General features: G+C 35.9%; 3 protein-coding genes across 5 annotated transcripts in view; 2 read left to right on the top strand and 1 right to left on the bottom strand.

The window, feature by feature from the left end:
• Positions 1-560: 560 nt before the first annotated feature.
• On the top strand, positions 561-7936 carry LOC114325297 (exosome complex component CSL4). 2 transcript variants are annotated; one of them, XM_028273323.2, is made up of 4 exons: positions 561-692; positions 830-1039; positions 1109-1359; positions 7597-7936. In XM_028273323.2, exons 2-4 carry the CDS (start codon positions 898-900, stop codon positions 7801-7803), a joined length of 600 nt encoding a protein of 199 aa, XP_028129124.1. In that variant the 5' UTR covers positions 561-692; positions 830-897; the 3' UTR covers positions 7804-7936. The 2 variants fall into 2 exon arrangements, with proteins under 2 accessions (XP_028129124.1, XP_028129123.1); XM_028273322.2 differs by lacking the exon at positions 561-692 and having other exon boundaries at positions 762-1039.
• A 1715-nt stretch (positions 7937-9651) lies between these two features.
• Positions 9652-12165, top strand: LOC114325295 (uncharacterized). The gene is made up of 4 exons (XM_028273321.2): positions 9652-9997; positions 10063-10293; positions 11289-11506; positions 12047-12165. Exons 1-4 carry the CDS (start codon positions 9933-9935, stop codon positions 12163-12165), a joined length of 633 nt encoding a protein of 210 aa, XP_028129122.2. The 5' UTR covers positions 9652-9932.
• Positions 12166-13013: 848 nt separating this feature from the next.
• LOC114325294 (dnaJ homolog subfamily C member 5 homolog) overlaps positions 13014-18350 on the bottom strand; it is a 224874-nt gene continuing 219537 nt past the window's right edge. For both annotated transcript variants that reach the window (XM_028273320.2, XM_028273318.2), the window contains one exon: positions 13014-17441. In XM_028273320.2, coding sequence (XP_028129121.1) covers positions 17431-17441 — 11 coding nt within the window. In that variant the 3' untranslated portion in view covers positions 13014-17430. The remainder of the gene's footprint in view (positions 17442-18350) is intronic.

Raw genomic sequence — 18350 nt, 5'->3', positions numbered from 1 at the left:
CCACTGGTGCATCTCTACTTGTTGAAGGACTTTCAACTAAACAAAAAAATAATATAATTGATTTGATAATAACCATATTCATTTCACGTAAAATAATTTTTATTAATTATATATTTTCAGTAGGGGTTACTTACTTGGTGTTACATTCGTTTGCTTCCCTACACCACTTTACTTTTCTCTAATAACAAATACTTGTTGAACTCACCATGCAAACGTAAGCTAGGAATTTGATCTTCCTAGGGATCTTCAAATCACATTCGTTTTGTTTCAAAAACTGTATTTGAATCCATTTTATCTAAATCAGGATTTTTTATTATTGCTAACAATCAGATAAACATTTACTGAAATAAAGATAAAGGCATACTGCCAATGATGACAATTGACAAATTATAATGACACTCAGACTCAGTGATATAGAAGAAATCTTCACTTCAAGTGCATGGCGACATCTCAAAAAACGTATCATTACTAAAAATGACATTTAGTTTAGTATGACCTTGAGATACCTGCGTGAAACATCTAAAGAGAGTTAAGTGATCTGTGATCTTGTATAGGGGCAACCAGTGATCACTGAGGGCGCCCATATTTTGCTCTGGTTTCCGGGCTTGGCTACACTCTCCCTGGACGCACTCTGAGAAATATAGCCTTTTCATATTTATTAAGCTGTCATAGACCATTCATAGAACATTCCGGTAATACTATATTTTAATTATTGAATCTATGATTCATAGACACGCATATATTTTGTACTGTGACCATAGACAGGGATTGGCAACAATCTAACCCTACCTTGCCCTACCTTCTCTAACCTAACCTCACTTGTTTGCAGGTTTTGAAGTTGAAGTTTGAGCAAATTTGAAACTAATTTAATTTTGATTTAAGTATTTGTGTTTAAAAATGTCAGAATCTCTTATTTGTCTTCCTGGACAAAGGCTCTGCCTATGTGATAAAGTTTATACATCTGGACAAGGAACTTACGAACGGCAGGGATATGTTTATTCACAATTAGCTGGTTATGTGGATGTAGTGGAAAAGGATGGTAAGTAACTGATGATGGCGTTATATTTGAAACTGTTCTGGTTTTAACAAAGATGATGTGGTTTTGCAGGTGTGAAAATTGTTGAAGTACATACTAGTGGTGAACAAACAGTTGTTCCAGCTCAAGGAGATATAGTAACAGCTCAAGTATCAGTCATTACTCAACAATATGCCAAGTGCTTTATAAAATGTGTGGGAGATACAGTGTTAAGAAGGCCCTTTAAAGCAGTACTTCGTAGAGAAGATGTGAGAGCTACCGAAAAAGATAAAGTTGAAATTTATAAGAGTTGCCGACCAGGGGATATCATTTTAGCAAGAGTGGTAAGAATTTAGTATATTTGGTTTGTTGTTCTGAAGTTATTTCCTTGTGGCATTTTTATGATTAATTATTTATATGGGAAATAAGCCACAATTAAAATGAAAAAAATAATTTTATTAACGTCGAAACGTTAATAAAATTATTTTTTTCATTTTAATTGTGGCTTATTTCCCATATAAATAATTAATTATATTTGGTTTGTTAATTATAGCAACACTAATGTCTCAAAGTGAAGATGATTTACAACGTATGCTGCACCAACTTGATATAACCGTCACAAAATTTAACATGTTAATCTCCCCATAAAAGACAAAATACAGGGGTATATTAGCAAATCCAATAAGATGTAAATTAGAGCTCCAGAGCTCTAATAATAGAACAGAAATATAATGACATGGAAAGGGTCAGATAATAGCAGGCCCGGACTGGGCCGCCGGCCAGAGGGCCGGTGCACCTTTTGCCTTCGTTAGTATATATCCATTAAAAAAATTAAACGCTGAAAAATTTTTTTTAACCTTTACACAAAGACTAGGTGGCAACCATTCCCCTAAAAACTGTTTTTACTGAATGAAGAAGCTGCTATAGAAACCTATATAATGAAGCCAGTTGGTACAACAAAGTATAACTTTTACCAGGTATCAGATAATCAAATAGCACAGATACGCGCGGCGCCCTCGAAGACCATTTTTACGATTCGGGCGCCTTTCGTAGGTATCAATATCCGGTGTTTCTATTATAATATATAGGTAGCTTAGATTCGGCGAGCGGCGCCCTCTAAGACCATTTTTTAGATTCCTTTGTCTTTTGTAGGTATCAATATCCACTGTCTATTATAATAAATAGCTTAGATACGACGCGCGGTGCCCTCGAAGACCATTTTTAGATTCTGGCGCCTTTTGTAGGTATCAATATCCGCTGTTTATATTAGTTTATATTATAATAAATAGCTTAGACACGACGCGAGGCGCACTCGAAGATCATTTTTAGATTCTGGCCCCTTTTGTAAGTATCAATATCCGCTGTTTCTATTATAATAGGTAAATAGCTTACTTAGATACGACGCGCGACGCCTTCGAAGATAATTTTTATGATTCGGGCGCCTTTCGTAGGTATAAATTTCCGCTGTTTCTATTATAAAAATGGTCTTCGAATGAGCTGCGCGTTGCATCTAAGCCATTTAATTATCTGATACTTGATACAAACAGTGTTACATCCCACAATTGGCCTATAATAGGCAAGTGTAGTTTTCTGCTCTCCATAACTACATTATACATATAGGATTGTTGCGCCCCTGAATCCTAAATAATGAAGCCATTGGGTACAACAAAATACAACTTGTCAACTTTTATCAGGTATTAGATTGTTGCGCCCCAGAATCCTAAATAATGAAGCCGTTGGGTACAACAAAATACAAATTGTCAACTTGTATCAGATATTAGATAATCAAATGGCTTAGATACGACGCGCGGCGCCCTCGAAGACCAATTTTTACGATTCAGGCGCCTTTCGTAGGTATCAATATCTGCTGTTTCTATTATAACATAAGGGTGTTACATCATCTCACAATTGCCCTAAAATATATGAGTGCATTCTTCTGCGCTCCATAACTAGGACCATACATGTAGGATTGTTGGGCCCTAGAATCCTACATAATGAAGTCCGTGGGCGTAGTAGAAACGCAACTTTGTCAGAATGCGCAAAAAGTGGCCATTTTAATGTTTGGTATAAATGTTTAAGAAATTCGATATGCATCCTTTAAAAATAAGAGCTTGCCGATATTGTAACATCCCATTAATCATTTACATCCCATTTATACTCCGGGCACTGAAGTGAGTCAAAAAGTCGCCTCACTACTGGAATCTCGTGCCTGATGGCCTCCCTGGCCACATCTGTAGCAGGAGCCGCTCTGTTTTCTCCCTTGCAGTCGGTTTTACCATGACTGAACTGTAGGCGTCTGAAGCATCGCTGGACATGCAGTCTCTCTTTCGTATCTTGCACGAGTTATAGGCAATATGTTCTTTTTCCAGTGCTTTTTTGGCTGCGATGCGCGTCAGTCTGACTGTGACGTTTGTGTTGCCTTCTCTATTTTCTCTTATAGAGACGAGTTTGATGTGTTAGATTTTCTGCTGCCGGTATACCTGCGATCCTGTCTCAGGATTTCTTCCTTTTTGGCATCACTGTCTATATTAAATATAGCCACCTGGTCCCGATAGCCCCGGACGTTCTCTACTTCGTTTTCCTCCGTGCGGGCCACGCTTATCTTCTTCAGGTGTTCGGCCTGTTCTTTCCATGCCACTTCGAGCTTTAGGTCCCTCTACCTAATCTTCTTAGCGCTTTTGACACCAATTTGACTCTTCCTCTTGTCTGCACTGCCTTTGTTTAGCTTTAGCAACTCGGCGTAGGATTTTCCACCTCCCTTCACTATCACCTTCTGCGTCACCACGTTTATACTCCTCCAGCGCGAGGTGGAGGTCCATGCCCATAAAGATGACTTCGAGGAGCTTCCTGAGGTTCCTACCTCTGTAGCCCCCCCTATAGTGTTAGGGACGCCTCTCTGGTCTCCAGTGTCTATGTCTTCCCTCAATAATTTAGAGATAATTGCCAGTAGTCTCTTGTCCCCTTCCATTTCTGTCACCCCTTTCTCTACAGGTATTATGAAAATAGTTTGACGATTTCCCCGGTTCTCTTTTTCCCGACTCTACCTTCTAATTGTGATCATAGAATTAAGTGGGAGATCTCTTGGTCTGCATGTACCTACTGCACTTACTACCAGTTTCGGTTTTTCCTGGTCAGGTCGTTGGACCATTCCCCTTCACCTAGAAGTCCAGGTTCCAAGACCATTACTAAGTCGCCTGGAGATTTATTTCCTCTTCCAGGTTTGACGACCGTAAAGTAAAGTGATCTTCCTATTCGAATTTATAATGTTAATTTTTTCAAAGCCTCTTTCCCTTGAGTTCAGGACCGTTGCGATCATTTGTATCTTTCTTTCACTAAGTTATTCGGGAAAGAACTCTTCGAAGTCCATTTGTGTGGACACGCTTGCCGCCTCTTAGTCGTTCCTTCCTCACCGCTTTTCTCCACTATTATATTTCGGTTCTCAATGCTGCCGAGGACGACTTCTCTGAAAGTTCCCTCCATGTCTTCGGTGGACAGTAGTCTTCGACAGTTTAACCACAGCGCGAGACTGTTCTCCAATAGGAAGACGATTAGTGGAAAGACCACGAAAACGATGGAACGACAACTTACTAGAAGCACATTGAAAAAACAGACAGTCATGTCTATACAAAAAGAAGAAGATGTCTTTGGTGACTCTTTTAAGGTTTTTTACCTCATTCTTGATTTCGACTTTCGTGTTCTTATGGTCGGACGTTAGTTTCACTAAATTATTTGTAACTTTGGTAAGTTTATTCATTGCTCTTACCATAGCCGTTATTTCGGAACTCTACTCCTTCTCTCTAGATCTTTTCTCCCCAAGTGAGGAGCTCCTTTGCAAGGTTGTCTCCGCTGGAAGCTCCGTCTTGTTCAGGTCCCTACCCCTGACCGGAATTCTTCCAACAGATTCCCTTTTTCCGAAGTCTCCTTCCTCTTTTCTTCTTCGCTGAATACTTTCCCTTTGTTCCCTTCACTACTGATGAACACGATATTATCATCTCATCATAGCTTGTTCCAGCTTGCATCATCACCGGTGACTCGCTCCATTGTCCCTTCGTTTTGTTTTATTTTTTCCTGCGTGATTAAATACTTATCTATATAGTTTCCATGAGTATGGGCGAATTATACTGTCCGGCGATGCAGTGCGCCCTTAACCACGTTAAGGCTTGAATTTCAAATTTCAAAGGGTTTCGTCAGTTCTCCGAGGGCTCCGTTTGCGGCTGTCTGATCTAGGTCATTCGTAGAACCAGTAGAACCATTTGAACCAGTAGATTCCTCTAAAGAAGCAGTTGAAAAATTACTCAAACTTTTCAAACATTTGTTTTAAATCTCCCGAGATCATCAAAAAATGTAACGGAGGAAAAGGGATACTGGGAAACTGAAGCTATATTTTTATGGCATCTTAATATAATTTACTGTTTCCAATAAAAATATTAAATTACTTTATCGATTTAAATTAAAATAAACTTAAAAAAATCACAAGTAATATTTATAGAGTTACTTGAAAATACATGCGTTAGGATTTGAAAAAAGTTTGATGTAAAAAAGGGTGGGGGGTCTGGCGCCTTTTTTAGGATTTGGGTTGGCGCCTTTTTTAGGATTTGGGTTGGCGCCTTTTTTATGTGCCAGTCCGGCCCTGGATAATAGAACAAGTGATGGGGTTTAAATATCTAGGCATCACACTACCTAGCTATGGAAAGCTTGATACAGAAGTGGAAGATCAATTAAATAGAACAAACTGAGCCGCAGGTTGCCTGAATAACACAATGTGGAGAAATAAAAATATCAGAATAGAAATGAAAGGCAGAATTTACAAAATAGTCGTCAGACCAATAATGACATACCTACCCAGCAGAAAAACGACCTGACACACAGAAGACAAAGAGATTACTCCAAACAGGGCAGATAAAAACACTTCGAAAAATCAATGGTAAGACACTATGGGGCAGAGCTAGAAGTACAGATATAATAATATGACAAAGATGCAAGGTGGAGAACATAACTGGGTAAGAAACAAGAGTAGAATGGAATGACCACATAAACTGAGTGACATCAAATAGAGTAGTAAGGACAACGAGAGACTGTTCCTCAATAGGAAGATGATCACTGGGTAGACCACGAAAACAATGGAATGACTTACTCTGGAGGCACATTGAAAAACAAACAGTCATGTTTACCCAAAAAGAAGAAGGAGGTTTCTTCATTGCAGTTGTATAAATTTGCTGATCTCAATTATTGTTTGATTTTGTATATAGAGATAAATTTATATATTTTTCTTCATCTCTTATAGACCTGGATCCCACATACCAAAAAAAGTTGATTCAAATTGATTAATAGCTTAACAGTGTCTAGTCGGACAAACTTTGATGTATGGGAACACTGGAACAGGGGAAGTTTTAATTGTGGCACAGGTTAAAAATTTGGAACGTCAGACTAAGAAAACTTTTCATGTATTTTGTCAGACAGAACTTCCAATTGATTTGTTAGCATTTCATTAAACTCTCATGCAAGTATCAGTGTTTATCACCAACTGGACATTTTAATGAGTGGAACACGAAGAACATGTCAAATGACAGGAATTATATTGGTAATAAATAGCAGTCTGAGTTTTGCATGAGAGTTTAATGAAACAGTAACAAATTAATTGGAAGTTCTGTTCGACAAAATACATGGGTGTTTTCGTAATCTGACGTTCCAAATTTTTAAACTGTTTCACAATTAAAACTTCCCCTGTTCCAGTGTTCCCGTACATCAAAGTTTGTCCAACTAGACATCGTAAAGCTATTAACAAATTTTCAGCTTGCTATTAATCAACTTTTTTTGGTACGCGGGATCTAGACCTATTACCTGTTTAACAGTATTGAGCATAATATACGAGCTGGCCTTGAAGTCCCTTTACAGTAATGAATTGTTTTGGTTATACTACAGAGGGAAAAACAATAACACAATTAAATTGGGCATTTAAAAAACCTGATCTGTGCAAAAATCGATTTGTTTTTTTGCATTTTTACTAACCTTAGATAATAGACTCACAATGTTTCAAGAGACACCCAACCCCGTTTAACATTCTAAATGAACCAAAAGAAACCCAATATCCCAACTGGATACCAGTAGATGTGAGATGTTTTTTGTAGGTACTTTTTCCAGGTTTGCTTTTCTCAAACGACAGTTTCAATTTTATTTGTGAATTATTTATCTATCTAAAACATCGGTATGCATACCTCCATTGTCCCAACACAACTTGATACCACACCATGTTCATCCATCTCAGCATGTCCTGAGTCACTGATGTAAAAGCTTAGTGAACTCCTCTTTAATTAAAAAAAGAGGACTCCACAAGTCCTCATTCACAATATATCTGCGTTTTTTAGCCTCCTCTTTAATGAAACCCCACAGTACATTGTCTGGAGCTGTCAAATCTAGACTTACAGACAGTGTCAGCAGTTCCTTCAATACGGAATGCCAACAAACATTGGAGTGGTGTTAAAAAATTATTATTATTACTGTAAAGGGACTTTCTGGTCACCCTGTATATAAAACTGATGCTTATGGTGAATAATTTTTAACACTTACCTGATTATTTTCAGTTACCCATAACAGAAGCTCACAATTACCAGTTATCAACAGCTGAAAATGAATTGGGAGTAGTGATAGCTCATTCTGAAAATGGCCATCCAATGGTACCAATCAGTTGGACAGAAATGCAGTGCTCTAAATCATTCGTTAAAGAACCAAGAAAGGTAGCAAAGGTTGTACCAGAAAATTATAATCAAGAAAATACATCTGCAGGGTGATATAACGTGGTTTAATGGTATTTTTACCTAAAGCCAATGTGACAAAAAGAGACAAGATAGTTATATCTTTGATGTAGTTATTACTGTTTGTATATGTATTTTTGTTTTCTGACAATAAATATTAACAAAGAAAGGTTCACTGTTTTCCACATACTAACAAAGTAGTCTTTGGTAGTAGTGTCAAATAGGTCTAATGACCATGACCCCAATCTGGGTCTTACAGACGAACCTTTGACAATACACAACTTCAACAGAAATTATTATTACTATCTGGTGTTAACGAAGAGATTATACATACATATATAGCATATCTGTCAAAGTCTGAGGACTTGAATTAGTGCTAATGGAAGATGTACAATAAGCCATTTGGTTGCAGTACATCCGGTGTAAAATTATATATTTTGTTCAAAAATTTTGAAAATATGACACTATAAAGAAACTGGTCGGAAAATTTTGGTTTCGGTTGGCACTTTAACTGTCTTTAAAAGTAAAAGTACTCTAGAATTGCGTAATAGCTTGGTTTTTTAATGCTTTTCTGGATCAGTATTTGATTAGTTTATACCTAACATCATCAAGCATGCTGTTTTATCAACTTTCATTACCTATGCAAATTGTTGCTGTAAGTAGTGTATGTAAAAAGATCATTATACATATACATAGTATTTCCATTGTCTACATCACGTTTAACTCTAGTTTATCCGGTTTTCCATTCAATCAAAAATGTGTTTAGGTGCTATTTTTGTTAGTCTTGTGGACTTATAGGGTAAATTGTTAAGTTCCTCATCAAGCTCAATAGTTTCATGAAAGTTTCATAGTAGCATGGCACTGTAGTTCCAAATGCCAAAAAGGTGGTCATGAACCTTTAAAAGCGTATATTGTTCAAGCACTGATGGTATGAATGGCATCGCTGATTACGAATCTGGCATTACTTTTTTTGAAAAACAAAATGGCGGATGCAATATGGCCGAAGGAAATTCGAAAATTTTATTTTAAATGTATATTTTTGAAATTGCATATTATAGGGGACTTTTTAAATTGCCGATTACAAATACATTTTCTTTTTGAAGTACAATATTTAGAACCTATTATTTAGGTACGACTGCCCATACATATGCAATAATCACCAGAATCATGTAATATGCGTCATTTTACACTTTTCTATTCAAACATCTGCCAGCAATGCATAGGCAGTTAAAGGCAACTAAAGCAATGTGATTCTGTATCTTCTGATTATACAGTGATGAGCGCGCTAATAACGGGCAAAATAGCACAAAAGATGGAAAACGTATTAAGTTGTGAGATAAAAAGAACTGAAACTAGTCGAGCTGGAAAATTTAGCGATATTAACCTAAAGAAGTACATTATATTGATTGTTCCCACCTTTAGACGTATCAGAGGAGTATTGTCAACTAAAACTCACTGTGACAGTGGGAGTTGCCAAACTCGTCCGATACATCTAAAGGTGGGAAAAAATCAATATAATGTAAATTTTTAGGTTAATATCGCTAAATTTTCCAGCTCAACTAGTCTCATTTCTTTTTATGTCACAACCTATATGTTTTCCATATTTTGTGCTATTTTTCCGGTTATTAGCGCGCTCATCACTGTATATTTTGAGATTAATAAACATTAATCGCAGAATTATGTACTTTTTGAATGTATTTTTATGAAATTTTGATTATTTGTATAGTTTTATTGTTTATTCATTAACAAATTTTCTGCATTTATTCTAATCAAATATTTAGTAAACTTTTATCCTACATTATTACATACTTGAAAAAGAAGAATCTGCTGTACAGCAATCAAATTGATAAAATACAAAACGTTATACAGCATTTTCAATATAGGCGTTTTTTTTTTGACTTTCACTGCCGGCCAAAATAATGTCGTACATGGGCTCACTTGGCCCGGAGTTATAAATAAGAATAAAGGCTCCCCCAAACCAACGCGAATTATTCGCAGCGGATTCGTGACGGAAAGTTCGCAGTCGAATTCCTGACGGAATTCGTAAAGAACCTCATATTGAAGCGAATATATTCGCGTCATACTCGTATGTGTCTAGTATTGAGAAGAGTTGGTGACAACGAAAAACAAAGAATACTACTCAGTGATCTCAATTCTTCACAAAAATGTATACATCATCAGATGAAGAAGAAGCTCTTGTAATGTTAGCAATGGAGGACGACAATTCAAGGTAAAATTATTATCTATAGTTATCCTAAGACAACAATATGGACTATATTATGAATTTAATCTTAGGAAAAGAAGAAAATGGGTTCATGATATCAATCTAGAAAGACTGAAATGTGGGGAATATCACACGCTGATGCCTCAATTACGAAAAGACGATAAAAGATGCTACATTTATTTTAGAATGACAATAGATTGTTTCGATGAACTGTTGCACCTTGTAGAAAATGATATTAGAAAATCAGACACGAATTACCGAGAAGCTATTTCTCCCGAAGAACGGTTGGCCATAACATTAAGGTAAGAAAATGAAAAAAAAACTGCAGGCATTATTTATATCATTAATTTACTACAGTAAAAGAGAATAAGGATCAAAATAACTCTAAAATATACTTTATGTATTGTAAGGGTCAAAGGAATTGACATAGTTGGAAACTGATGGATTATGAGAAGCTGCTTGGTTGCAACTCTGCGCCAACTTGTGTAGTGTAATATAATTATTTTCACAATTCACTTCATAGAACCCAGAAGTATTCGATTATTTAGGTAATGCAGTGTCATTTGGTGAAGGTAGGGATACAACCGAAATACTTCCGACGGAAGAGGGGTTTTGATAGGTGTCTGTACTTTCAGCTCTAGATTGATGGCTATTCAAAGAACTTTCCTCCAATTGAAGCAACTCCTGCTCCATGATAACTTGCGCAATCTTCATTTTTGTTTCAATTTGCCTTCTAGGAGAGAAAGATTTTACCGTAGAAGCATGAGCCAAAAACAGTTGATCGGTAGCATCATGCACTACTCTCTTTTTGCTCTCAAAATAACTGATCATATCTTTCACAGATGTGGATGGCTCAGAATTGCGTTTTCTGTTTGTTCTGCCTGTAGAAGGAGTTTCATTTGAAAGAGTAACCCTAGGAGCTTCATTTCGAGTAGGTTTCGATGAGGAGGGTTGAATCTTATTCTGGGAATCATCTGTCTGAGTTGTTAGTAGATTTTTACTACACGTTGGTTTCTGTACTGCGGAATTTTCATCCGTTAATATATTTTCGGGTGATTCTATATTTGGGAATGCTTCAGATTCTTGTGTATCAACATCTGTGACATTGGATGCAGTCTTAGCAAAATTTAGGAACGGTTTGAACGATTCCATATGATCTGCCCATATCCATTTTTTTTATCGCTTGCCGCTTGTCCAATTCTAGTTTTATTAGTTCTTATGTACTTAGCGTACGTATCGCGCAGATTCCTCCATTTTTTTTTTTAATCTCATCCCCTGAAACAAAATACTCTTTTAGGTATCTGGCTACCGGAGATACATTTTATACAATAGGTCATAGTTTTAGAGTCGGGTTTTCGACTGTAAGTGCCATAGTTGTAGAAGTTTGTGAAGCTTTATGTAGAAATTTGCAACATATTATTTACTTGCCCGAACCAACTACAGAAATATGGAAAAAATCTGAAGAAGGTTTTAGAAATACCTGGCGATTCCCAAATTGTATTGGTAGCATCGATGGCAAGCATGTTACTATCAAGTGTCCAGACAAAACAGGATCTAATTATTGGTGTTATTTGAATAAGTTTTCTACAGTATTAATGGCTATTGTTGGCCCAGATTATAGATTCATTTCAGTTGATATTGGCGGTTTTGGTAAAAACAGCGACGGTGGAATATTCGAAGCTTCCAACATGGGAAGAAGATTTGAAACAAATCAGATGGGTGTACCTGAGCCGAAAAATCTCCCAGGCCAGAATGAACTTTCCCCCCATGTCTTAATTGGAGACGAAGCCTTTGCACTAAAACCATACTTGTTGAGGCCCTTTCCATACAGTCAAAGCAAAACAGATATTTTCAAGAAAAATTATAATGTGAGGCTCTGTAAAGCGAGAAGAGTAGTAGAAAACGCTTTCGGAATATTGGCACAAAAATGGCGTATATTCTACAGACCAATGGAAACAAAAATTGATACTAGTATTCTCATTGTGAAAACTGCATGTATTTTGCATAATTTTCTAAGGACAAAAAAATGTGATGATAGATTCATAGAACTTTTAGATCCACCAGAGCCTGAACTTGGAGCATTTCAAAATTTGGACAATGACCCAAGGAGAGCTGCAAGACTGGCATTTTCTGTTCGAGAAAAATTTGCCACGTATTTTAATTCAGGACTATGAATAAATTGTTCACGATGAAAATAATGGACTCTTCTTGCAGTAAATATAGTATTGTTTAGGCCTCTGCTTTTCTTTAGTCTTAGATGTAGAAAAATAAACCAATACAAATCGTAAAACTACTCACCATTTTCGCCTATTTCTTCTCCTATTCTAGTCCAAATCTTGTCCTTTTTCCTTACATTTTTATAATCTTCATGAGAAAGGTCATAGAGAATAGGATACTTTCGAACCAACTCAATGGGTGCGTTCGGACGACCACAGCGGCTGGACAGCTGAGCCAGCAGTAGCTGTCAGACGTCACCGCTGGAAGCCAGCCGCTGAGAGATTTACTAAGCTTTCCCTATCACGGCTGGATGCAGCCACTCAGCCGATTTCTGCTGGCAGCCAGCCGCTATGGTCGTCCGAACGCACCCAATAATTCTCTCCATTTTCAATTTTTTCACATGCGAAACTGATAAAAACGCTGTCGAGTGCGAACTAAGATTCCGGACGAATAAATACGCAGACAAAACGCATGCCCGAACGACGAAAATCGTACTTGTCTGAACTTGTATACTTACCACAGTGGAAACAAATCAATGCGAATCGTATGCGGTACGAAATTCCGCAGGTAATGCGAATTTTCCGCGTTGGTTTGGGGGAGCCTTAAGAATAGATTTGGTCTGATCCTTATACCTGCGTATTACGACCCTACGATAGTATGACAAATCAACTGTAAACATGAAAATCCCTAAATAGGAACTTTTTATTTTATCTCATGACCACGTTTTTAGCATGTGGAACCACTGTGTATGGGTGTTAATGTCTGTCTCTTAGACCCTGAAAATCTAGAAAAATAAAACACTAAGTCAATCCAGAATAGATGTATTTTAAGTAAATATACACAGAAGTTTAATTTTCAGAATGATAAGGTAGTATCTAGGCTATATTCTTTTATTACACTTAATAACAATGGTACATTGAATAAATATTAAAAGTACATTCTTTCTAAAGGGAAAATCTTGATAATTATTGAATATATAGAATTGCTCGTAACGATTCATTTTAACAGAGAAACAATTAAAATTACTTTAAAAACCTCATATATCATTGGAAGAACTCTTCCAAAGCGCATGGCATCGTTGAAACAAGTATATACAGACATAAATATATAAAGTAAATATGTGAACATAGTTGGCAACTGTTATACTAACTCATATTGATTGTTTTTTATAGATACAATAATAACAAATATTTAGGCCTTGATTATTATTTGGGTATGGTGCAGGACATTAATTGTTATGTATGACACAGCTTAATCGTTTCGCTGCGAAAAAATCAGTAAAAATGCAACTTAGAAACACTGAAAGCCTGCTAGAATATCTCTATCACATAACGGATGAATATTTGAAGGTTAAACGGCTTACTTGAAGGTCAAACGGTTACTGGACTTAATTGATACAACATTAGTAAGGAGTTATAAAGTCACCGCATTATAAACTTGAGGAATATACAAAGCACAGACTAAACCATCTAGCTTGAAGGATGATTGATGTCTTGCCTAAGATCTACTTCATTACCCTACAATTTTTCCCACTTAATACGACCCATAAGTTGTCTCAAAAAACCGTACACCGTCTTCTTTCAAAGGTACCTTCACGTAATTTTCGACGCATAAAAAACTGAGAGGGAGGCAAAATCATTGACAAAACTTGGCAAGAAGTTTTCGTAGAACAATTAACTATATTTTGAGAAATTTGTAGCTACAATGTTTCTCAAGAGAGATCTGTGCAGATCGACATTCCTTTTTTTTGTAACATTTTCAAAATAAAATTGATTCGTTGTTGATCCTGTAACAAATGACAGAGAACAGTCTAATCTGGGGCTTTATGACTTTAATTAACGACTATCACCATTATCCAACCCTCTGCGTCCAAAGTTAAACATAGGTCTCCCCTAATTTCCTCCAGTTCTATTGAGCTTCCTACAGACAGTTGCCAGGGATTCTTTTTCAAATAAGTCAACATATCAACAAATCTCTTGGAGATGTCTGATAGAGCTTCATATGCGGCTTATGCTAATATGATTCTTCTGTGTAGTTCAGCGGTTCAGTTGTCTCTGTCAATTTGGATTTCATGACCTAAGTATTTATAGTTATGAACTAATATTATTTCGTTGCAGTCGACTTTTGGATTTTCGCTTGCTACCATAGCCCATTAACGATAGTCTATTGAACATTATTGTTAAACTCAGAACATAATCAGGATTGCGAAAAAGAAGCAGTACTTTTTGTTGAACTGTGGAAATCTGCGGTTGTGTTATAAGAAATTCAACATAATATGACGATAGCAAATCGTAGAATCAATACTGGTGAGTACATGCGTATGTACTTATGCCGACTATAAGGAGATACTAATTGGCCGACCATTGTCTTCTGTTCCTTGTGAGAACAAAACATGGTTCGGAGGATTCCTTTCTGCAGCAAAATTATCACGGTTAAGTAAAAGAAGGCTAAGTTGAAATATAAAAATCGTATGTTTTCTTATTTAGACTAGATTAATTTCAAAACACTTATGATATAGTTGTCGACAAAAATAAAGCAACAGATTATCCCGACAGCTATACTAGAGCTAAAAACAGTCAAAGTAGTATATTAGTTAATTATTCTATATTTTGTTTACCAAATATGTTCACACATTTCTTTCGATAAAAACCAAGTAAATTATAGTATGGCCCAAATTAAAACTAGTGATTAAGGTAAAATGGGAAAGGTGTCTGTGTGCCATACAATAAAAAACTCCGTGGCTAAAGAATAAATCCAACTTATGCATAAAATACTGGAACGTTCAAATAACAAAGTGCAATATTGATATAGATATTTGCAGGAATGCCGCGAACACTGGATTCTTAATAATTATACACGTTGAGATATTTCATAATTTGTAAGTCAGTTTTTTTTAGTAGAAGAAAGAGCTACAATTATTTGAAAATTAACCTTCTAAGATTTAAAATTAATTAATGTAAAATCACTGGTCTTAACAAACAAATATACATTAATAATTTATCATTTTTAATAATACCTGAAGATGCTATAGGGTGATAAAACATGGCTTGGAAAATAAATGAAAATAAATCTGTCTATTTATTTATAATATAATTTATATTATATTATAATCATGGATTTCCTTAAGTAAAGGTATTCTCACAATAGAATTGACTCACGAATGCACTGAGATCATGCCCCATTGCAGCCTAAGAGTTGTTTGGATGTCAGCAACTATTTGGAGGTTTGTCTTTTTAGATTTGCATATAGCCGCTTAGAGGGCGCCACCAATAAATAGCCTTCCGACACAAATGTAACCTAAATCTTTTGTTGACATAAATCTAGAGTTTCATTGCGATACAAGTTGTGTAGATACAGTGAATTTTTGAAATTAGCAAGTCGGACGAAAAATGGATCTTAGCCGAGAACATTTTCGAGCAATAATTTTTTACAATTTTCGGAGAGGATTATCCCAACAGCAATGCCTCGCTGAAATAGTTTCTGTGTTTGGGAATGAAGCATCAAACCCGTCGACTATTTCCCGCTGGTATTACGAATTTCAACGTGGTAGCTCCAATCTCAGCGACGAATCCAGGCAAGGTCCACCCAGAACAACACTCACATAACAAAACATTGATGCGGTTTGTCAGCTAATTAAGGATGACCGCCGTGTAACATACCGAGAGATAGAGTCATCTTTGGGCATTTCAAAGACCTCGATACAAAAGATCCTACATGAAGAACTGGTGTTACGAGGTTGGTTTCCCATTGGATCCTTCATTTGATCACAGAAGAGCAAAAAGCGGTTCGCGTCATTTGATGTCGAAAAACATTGGAACGGTTCAACAACGTAAGCTCAAAAAACGTTTATAGTACATATTGTTAGTGGCGATGAACATTGGATTTACTCATACGAACCGGGAAATGAACGCCAATCCGCTGTGTGGGTGTTTCACGACGATGAGGAAAACCCAACAAAAGTGATTTGTTCTCGAAGTGTGTCAAAGAAAATGGTTGCGACCATTTGTGTCCAAATCTGTTACGTGTGATTGGTATAAACTGTTTATCAGAAATTATTGCGAAACGCAACACACAACGGCGAATCATCCTACATCAGGACAATGCAAGTGCTCAAACTGCCCAAAAGACAATAGGAGGGCAATTTGGAACTTCAAAACATCGAATTATTAAACTATCCACCGAATAGCCCCGACCCAACAACTTCTTCACGTTCCCAAAGATCAAGAATTCAATGCGTGGGCAGCGATTCCAGTAGTCAGAAACCATCGATGCCTTTAAAACAGCGATTTTGCAGGTGTCAACTGAAGACTGGAACTGTTTTACCAAATGGTTTGAACGTATGCAAAAGTGTATCGATCTTGTTGGGACATATTTTGAAAAACAATAAAGTTCTTTAAGTCTATATGTTTTTTGCCTTTATGGTTATATGCAAAACTAAAAAGATAACCCTCCCCTCGCACTAAAGAAACCATGATTATCAGTATGCTAGGCAACATAAAATTACCAATGTCAGTGACAAGCAAAGTCAAAGGAAATGCAAGGAGACAGGTGTATCCAATTTGAAGAACCAAAAACAGAATAGTGTAAAAACAATCTATGTATTTGAAAATTTGGTGACTAGAACGATTATTTAAACGAGAATCAAATCGAAGTACAGCAAATTTGACAGATAATAGATCATCAGCTTAATAACCTGATAATCAATTTTCTGGTCACTGTCTGTATCTATTCCTCTTCTTTTGCAATCGGTATTTGTATATGAAATGTAATCAGATACTATAAATGATAATACAAACATTAACAGAGTAACACGAAAAATACATAAATATAAAATACCAAACAGATACGAAAAATATCACATAAACAAAATGATGTAGCTCTTCCAAATCAGGATTTCAAAGTTAACAAATTGATCAAGAACCATACTTCCAGTTTTCACTAAATCCCTGCTACATAGTCACACTTACCTCTTACAAGCATATTTTAAGTCACCTAATTCGTTAGTTCATGAAAAATAAAAAGTAAAAAAAGTTTTAAATAAATTTTAAACTTAAATAATAACTAATGGTTTATAAATACGTGTCGGACGAATAATTAAAATCATAATAATAATTTGACTAGGTCAAAGAAGAATCGAAAGTCTTCCTCTACCGTTGAGAATTTTCGGTGTACCTATCAAAACGCTTATTAAGATTGTTGAAGTAGACCATTCTTCAATACGATTACTTTAGATCTGGAAATAAAAGAAATATTAAAGTAATAAACATTTGCGTCAGTAAGGTTATGTTCACAGGGTTGTTGCAATAACAGGTAAATAACATGTTTTTAACGTAACTAGCTTCTAGTTGATTGTGTGTACGTGAGGTTGGTATTGGAATGAACCATTTGCCACAGATTAGAGCGCCTACTTAAAAAAATTGATATATTACTTCATGTTTACGAGTATATGACGTCATAGCATCACATATATTTAATATTAGAGGTTAAGTGTTCTAAAAAAATCGAATTGTATGTTATTCCGACCACAGTCATCTTCTGTTCTTCACACGCATATCAAATTAGTTATCAATTGGTTAAATCCAAAATAGAATAATAATGAGGCAAAATGACAACTAGTACATACTTAATAATTATTACAAATTACCTACACATTTCCTTTTCAAAAATTATTGCTTGTGTTAAACATTGATCTCCTTCATTTTCTTCTGTCCTCCATCATTCCTGTTATCCTCTCGTCTTACAATATGTCCCGAATATTCCCATTTTAGTTTTGTAACTATCTCTTGGTTTTGTTAATTAGCCAGTCATATCTTGTTTTGTCTCGTGTATACTCGTATACAGTGATGAACGCGCTAATAACCGGCAAAATAACGCAAAATATGAAAGAAAACATTAAGTTGTGAGATAAAAAAACTGAAACTAGTGGAGGTGGAAATTTTTGGCGATAAAAACCTATAAATTTACATTATACAGTCGACTCTCGTTAATTCGAAACTCGAGGGACTCTTAAAATATTACGAATTATTGAGTGTTTGAAATATCAAATGGTTCGAAATTTGTGAGAGAAAATAAATAAAACTTCGAATTATGAAGTGTTGATCAATTATTATGTATTAACTGCTATTCTATAACGATGAGAAAA

Source organism: Diabrotica virgifera, chromosome 3 (genome assembly GCF_917563875.1).
Source record: "Diabrotica virgifera virgifera chromosome 3, PGI_DIABVI_V3a".
In the NCBI taxonomy this organism is placed as follows: Eukaryota; Metazoa; Arthropoda; class Insecta; order Coleoptera; family Chrysomelidae; genus Diabrotica; species Diabrotica virgifera.
This window is presented reverse-complemented; position numbering and strand designations above follow the sequence as displayed.